This window comes from Anser brachyrhynchus (assembly GCF_964034855.1).
Source record: "Anser brachyrhynchus genome assembly, chromosome: 10".
Taxonomy (NCBI): domain Eukaryota; kingdom Metazoa; phylum Chordata; class Aves; order Anseriformes; family Anatidae; genus Anser; species Anser brachyrhynchus.
Window position 1 is genome coordinate 9,548,518 of NC_137705.1, and position 6,825 is coordinate 9,555,342.

At 45.2% G+C, this 6,825-nt stretch overlaps 1 protein-coding gene across 2 annotated transcripts in view; it reads left to right on the top strand.

Annotated features, from left to right (window-relative positions):
- The window catches only part of ARIH2 (ariadne RBR E3 ubiquitin protein ligase 2), a 30,257-nt gene that overhangs the window by 21,601 nt on the left and 1,831 nt on the right, over positions 1–6,825 (top strand). For both annotated transcript variants that reach the window (XM_080606792.1, XM_080606793.1), the window contains 7 exons: positions 918–1,035; positions 2,525–2,575; positions 2,671–2,692; positions 4,197–4,348; positions 5,422–5,565; positions 5,907–5,975; positions 6,738–6,821. In XM_080606792.1, the coding sequence (XP_080462918.1) occupies positions 918–1,035; positions 2,525–2,575; positions 2,671–2,692; positions 4,197–4,348; positions 5,422–5,565; positions 5,907–5,975; positions 6,738–6,821 (640 nt within the window). The remainder of the gene's footprint in view (positions 1–917; positions 1,036–2,524; positions 2,576–2,670; positions 2,693–4,196; positions 4,349–5,421; positions 5,566–5,906; positions 5,976–6,737; positions 6,822–6,825) is intronic.

Sequence of the window (6,825 nt, forward strand, 5' to 3'; positions counted from 1 at the left end):
TAATTGGACACTTGGTGTCTGACTTCTGCAGGTGGTCAGCCTTCCCCTTGCTCCCTAAACTCCTTGGAGTTGGGTGTTCTGACAGTCAGGGAACACAGGGCTTGAGTAACAAAGGGGTTAAAAATCTTCCTTTCTCATATGCTGGTTGGCTAGGTTACAAATTTTGCTGCAGTCATAGTGAGTGGTAGAGAATCTGGTAATGGCTGTGGAGGCCTTGCAGCTATCTGCTGGTATTGTGTTTTTAGGCTTATTACAAGTTTTTGATTCCCAGAGTGTCTGCTGTGTTTCGAGGCTGGCAGGAGAATAAATTTCTGCTGAATAGGAACACTAATGTTCCTTGTCTGCCTCAGGTATAAATGGGGCAAGAGTAAAAAGGTAGCTTGTAGGGCTGCTGAAGTGCCTTCTGCTATTGGTTTCCAGAATCACTGCTGTTGAGAATGCCTGTGGAGCACGATACAACTGGTTTAGAGCCCCAGCTCCCTGGTATGTCCGTGCAAACAGCCCTTGCTCACCCGGGGCTGTTCGGTTTGTGCTAATGCAGGAGCGTGATATCTGTCACTGGAGTTATTTTACTTGTAAAGCCACTGGTATGCTCCAGGCCTCTACACTCGTGTTAGAGCAGGCGTAGGTAGAGTCGGTAGGGAGGGATGTGTCAGCCCTCAGACACGTTCTTGACAGAGAAGGCCTCTTCACTCTCATCCTGGTGCCAGTTTCTACATAGGAGAGTGGTGGTTTGTTGGAGCTCTCACTGTGCAGCGCCTCAGCCTTGGTCTTTGCACTCTGGTAATACGTGAGTGCATTTGTATCCCTTACCCTCACTTGGCCTCCCAGATTTTGGTCATCAGGAAAACCTCAGTTCTTGAATAACTTCCCTGGAAATTGATATGACGTGTCTTTTTCTTTTTTCCTCTATTAAGCTTTAAGTGTCGGCAGATGTACCACGCACCTACAGACTGTGCTACCATCCGGAAATGGCTCACCAAGTGTGCAGATGACTCCGAAACAGCCAACTACATCAGTGCTCACACTAAAGATGTAAGGCCAAGCACCTGCGTGTTTTTCCTTGTCCTCTAGTCCTGCCTGGGAAGCAAGCTACAATTGTGTACATACTTAGCATCATGTGCTGCTTTTTCACAGGCTGTAAATTCTCACAGCTTTCTAAGGACAGTGATACAACACAGCTGAATGTGCTGGGAATGTTTTGTGCAGGAGGTCCAGCCGCCCTCCTGCAGCATGGTCCGTCCTCACTCCAGACCTAGTGTGAATGTCTTTGGCAGCCAGGTGTGCTGCCCTCCCATGGGCAAAAGGCAGAATTGTGGCTGCTTCAAAATGACCAGTGAAGGTGTATTTCAAATGGAAAGAGAGGGTGCAGTAAGTGCAGAGTCAGTAAATGCTGGTGGTGTTTAACCCTGAACACCTGTGTGGAGTACTGTGAACGAGGTGAGGGAGATAGTCCTGATTTGGCAAAGAAAACAAAAGGGCGTTAGATGAAATCTGTAACTTAGATGGTGAAATACTGCTAGTAGATTTAGACTCAAGAAAAAGAAATAGTACTACATATTGTGCACTCTAGTCTATCTGTAGAATTGTCTTAAAAGGTTGTAGGCAAACTGCTAGATTAACTGTCTGTAGACTGGAACTTTAAGTTTCTTTGGGGAATTTTGTGGCCTGAATTCAAAATAGTTCTTAGTCGGCTGGCATTTATTTTACCATAACCGATAGCAGTTGTGACAGTGCTAATTAGGTGCAAGCTTCAGTTATGTTAGGAAAGTGCATACTTAGACCAGAGACCCTAAATACCTTTCTTTTTCTGGAGAGATGTCAGCATGTGATGGCACTGTATTTGCTGTGCTCATTTGTAAATATAAGGTTCTGTTATATTCAGCGTTGTCGTGGCACGCATTTTACCTGCTGTTAAAACTTATAAAAAAACAACAAAACTCGCTTCCTTCTTTGTACCTATGCAACCCAAAAAATGTTCCTGAACTTGGTACCTCACGGCATCAGTGGACTGCTGATGGAGCAAAGAAGTGTGCAGCTCACTGTGGTCAGACATTCTCTTCTACTAGCTAAGTTGTCATCTGTTAGGGGCTGTTGAAGGCAGGATACAGAGCTGGTTATCTTGTCTAAGTAGCTGTGGAAGCTACTGCCACGTGTGCCTGTACCTGGGCAACTGCTAAATGCTAACTCAGTTAACTAAAGGTTAGTTAACTAGGTTAGCTAAATGCTAACCTTCAGTTTTAGAAGGAGTAACAGCAGCAAACTTGTTTTCTGCTGCAGTCCAGTGCTGAGCAATCCAATGCTGCTGTGTAACATCCCTGGCTTTCTGCCTCCTTTTTAAATTGAGCTGCCAGTAGTTGGTGGAGTAAGAGTGTATATATATTAATATTTTCACCTATGCATATAAAAAAAAAAAAAGGGGGAGGGAGGGGAAGCCAGGGTAGAATAATCATGCAAGCATTGTCATTCTCCAGAAATCTGCTAGAGACAGAGTTGGGTCTAACAAATGCTTCTGTTTCCCCAGTGTCCGAAGTGCAATATCTGTATTGAAAAGAATGGAGGCTGCAATCACATGGTGAGCAGTTCCCTGAACGCATCAGATCTTCCTTGTTCTAAGCAGAATTTTTTTTCCACTTCCCACTAACCAGTGCCTCCTGTCTTCTCTTACAGCAATGCTCCAAATGCAAGCATGGTAAGTAGAATTTGGAAAACAGTTTTCTCAGTAATGGGGGTTAGGGATGTTCTCTTCTCTTTTTTATACTATAGAGGTGAACTGTCAACACCGGCCAATTTTCTCTTTTTCCCCCCCTAGTAAAAGGTGAACAGGGTTTTAATTACAGCCTTGCGTGGTAGCTTTTTTCCCCATTGTCTATGATCTCAGCTGGGTTCTGATTCAGCGCTAGTTTGGCTCCCTCTCCCTGACATGTCCAATAAATAGAGAAGTGTTCATCTCTGCTGTAATATTAACAGTGGAAATGATCTTAATAAATGCTTTCCATGTAAATGTATTTATCATCAGCTGAAAATACTGGCAGAACTGATCTTTTTACTCAGATCAGCTTAAGTCCTTCTGCTCGCTGATAGAAATAATGAGGCACAGCCCAGCTGAAACTGCAGGAGTTGTGAACTGTTCCGCATAACATTATCTGTTGGATTTCTTAGTCCACCCCTGTGCAATTAGCAGCCAAACTGTCTTTGGTCCATTGTGTGCTCCTACAAAGTGACAGCCTGTTCTTGCAGAGATCTTCTCGTGGCAGAATTAATTTCTGTTGCCTTGGAGCAAGATAGCTTGTGTTCAGGCCCTTTGTGTTGTGTGCTGCTAGGAAATATTATAATATCAGAACCTTATTTGGATGATGATTAAAGATTGCTGTCCTTTCTCATTTCCTTTGCTTTGGGGTCCTCAGCAGCACTGGATGTGATTTGATGGAGCTCTGTGACAAGGGTGAGCAAGCAAGTGCAAAGGTACCATGGTGACTAGCACTCGAGAAGGCTGGTGAACTCTGGAAATAGCAATTTCAGTCTCTCGTAATCCGTGATACAAAAGTGATTCTTATTGTAGCAACTTAATCTCCATCTTTTTTCCTTTCTAGCAGAACATTCACAGCCTCGCTCTGAAATCAGGAAACCGTTAAACGGGTTTTGCTATTGCTCTCTTTCCTCCACTTTCTTCCCAGTTCAGTGGCTCCTAACTTGAAGTGTTATTAACCACTGATACCTGAAGTCACCCAGGTAGTTCTCTCTTTGAGAGAGCTGAGGGCAGACTTCTGCATGAGTTAGTTTCCTTTTGGATTTGATTGTTCGTATTTTATTCAGCCAGAGATTCGCATGGGGCAGTACGCCAGCAGTGGGGAGGATGCATCTCACAAATAAGACCACAGCCTGCCTCTTCTTTAACCCGGAGTGACAGCCTGTGCAGAGCACAAGATCCGTGCATGGGTCTTGGTGTACAGAATGCAGCACTCCAGGGTTTACTTTCCATAATTGCACAGGAGGCTGTACAGTGAAAATCTTCGAGACAGGCTGGTATTTTTGGCTCACTGGTGTGTTCTGTTTTGCAAGATGATACAAAATGTATGTTTCTTGGCTTAGCAGAAATAGCTGAAAGCAGATGGGTTGTGTCTCCTGAAGCTTTTCTCTCGTAAAGATGTGGTTTTTTTCTGTGCATCACAGTGGGTTTTTCACTGTTTCTGCAGACTTCTGCTGGATGTGTCTGGGAGACTGGAAGACTCATGGCAGCGAGTACTACGAATGCAGTCGGTACAAAGAGAATCCTGATATTGTAAACCAGAGTCAGCAAGCACAGGCCAGGGAGGCCCTTAAGAAGTACTTGTTCTATTTTGAGAGGGTAGGAGACATCTCTTTGGCCAGAGCTGCTGTAGCCTTTTAATGCTCCCTGCCTGGTGCAAAGGTCATTGCCAGCAATCTCCGTGCAAGAAACTGCCCAAAGAGAATTTGTGCTGAATTTTCAGGCCCTGTTCTTTCTTACTTAGTCCCGCCCTGTGAGTCCCATCCAAATGACTAATGTCATCCCCAAAGCAAATCACATTTGCTCCTGTGTTTCCCTGTGCTAGAGAAAATCAGTATTACCCCTGTGCCACTATATTGTTTTCCTGCAGGCTGGGTGCTGCTGCAGTAGGTAGATATTGCTCCTATTATTTCCTTTCAGGATTGGGGAACTTCAGTTCCTTGCAGTATGTCTTTATAGAAACAAAGAATAAATTCTGTTATGTTCAAAACTCCATTGGCTGTAGCAAAGCTTTCCTAAAGGGTCACATAATCACATTTTTTTTAATTGCAGTCACAGCACCTCTGTCCCCACAGCTGATTCAATGCACCTGGACATATGGTGCAATTCTAGAACAGCATCTCTAGAAGAGAATGTGGTAGAGGTTCGATTCTGCTGCATTTCAGTGCACTTGTTTTCCCCGTTAAAATGAGTTTATTCTTCATACTATGAGCCAAGTCCTATGATAAAATAAATGTGTTCATTCTTGGCTCTCTAGACCAACAGGCTCTGGGAAATGGCCATGCTTACAGCGTGCATGTGGATGTTAGAGTTCACTGAGCCCGTGTTAAATGTTAATTTGAACTCTTGTCCTTTCTGTAGAAATCATTTAAGTAGGGGAATCGCTGTTACTCTCCACTGTGTTAGATGCAAGGTCACTGTGCAACCAGAGGGCATTCCCGTTCTGAGGAGCTGGGTTTGCTCCCTGCTCTTTCCTGCCATCAGTCTGTTGCACACAGCCTCTGCTACTTGCTACTGGAGCCGCTGCCTTGCTGTTCTTTCCCACAGCATGTTTTGCCTTGCTGGACTCCTGTCCCACTTTGATTTCCGCTTGCTAGAGCTTGTGCTTTTACAGCAAAAGTATTCTGGTCTCATGCTGTTTTTTTCTTTCCCCTTCTCCCCACCGCTTGCAGTGGGAGAATCACAATAAAAGCTTGCAGCTGGAGGCACAGACGTACCAGCGAATCCAGGAAAAAATCCAGGAAAGAGTTATGAACAACTTGGGAACGTGGATAGACTGGCAATACCTACAAAATGCTGCAAAACTCCTTGCAAAGGTGGGTAGGTGTGGCTTGTTTGGTGCAGAGAAGAGAATCTACACACGAGAATGCTGAATTCACACCTAGTGAGAGGAAGGGAATTTGGGGATTATGGATGTGTGGGACAGTACCTCCTTTCTAGGCCACGAACTAGCCAAAAATTATCTGGAAGTGACCTCTGGAAAGTTACACTTTAACTGTACAGATCCTTCCAAGGAAGGTGTAGGAAGTTCCAGCATCAAGTGTCCAGTCACCCTTGTCAGAAGGTAGCTCATTGTAGTGACTGCAGACAACTGACTGTGCCAGGTCTGAGCTCTTGTCCTTCTTTTCTCTCTCTCTTCCCCTCTGGCCCCCCACAGTGTCGTTATACCCTGCAGTACACATATCCATATGCCTACTACATGGAGTCTGGTCCCAGAAAGAAACTGGTAAGATGTTTTGCTCTTTTTTCGCTTACAGCTTTTTGGGGTGTAGCTGGCAGCATGCTGGGATGAATGAATAGACAGACATCCCTCTTCAATTCCAGAACTTGAGTGTCTGAAATAGTAGTCCTGAGTTTGAGGTAAGGACAGGACAAACATACATGGTTTTGCAACTTTTCTCCTCACTTTGAGTGGACCCGCAGCTCAGTCCTCCGATGTGTTACGTTGTTTTCCCAGGGCAGCACTGCACTTTCACTAACAAGCAATTTATCCAAAATATTTTGAGGCTTCAAGTGTACATTTGTTCCTTGGTAAGACTGTCCCAGTGCTGTGGCTATTATCCAAGCTCTTCCCGTAGCATCATGTGCAGTCTCTCAGGCTGTGCACAGATGTTCTTGCGGAGCTGACTGTGCCAGTGGGACAAGTTCCTACTCCCAGCAGTGGTTAGCAGTCCCTCAGCTCTGCCTGCAGAGCTGCTCACAGGAGCATTTCCTGACCCACTTATCGGCAGAGTGAGCTGACTTAGTAGGTATTTGTGGCTTGTAGTGTTTCTAGGCTGACATGGTTAATTTTGAGTGAGGCAGGTTGGGGAGTGCTCACCCAAGGAACTCCTGGAAGCTGAAGGCAGATCGGGAGGAGGCACAAACCTGCTCTGCCAGCACAGCTGTCAGCAGAACACATTTGTTTGCTCCTCAAGTATAGCTTGTGGAATGAGGCTGCTCCACTAAGCCAGTTTCTTGTTGCCGTCTCTAATTTTGCTGTTTGCAGTTTGAATACCAGCAGGCCCAGCTGGAAGCTGAAATTGAAAATCTCTCATGGAAGGTGGAGCGAGCAGACAGCTATGACAGAGGGGTGA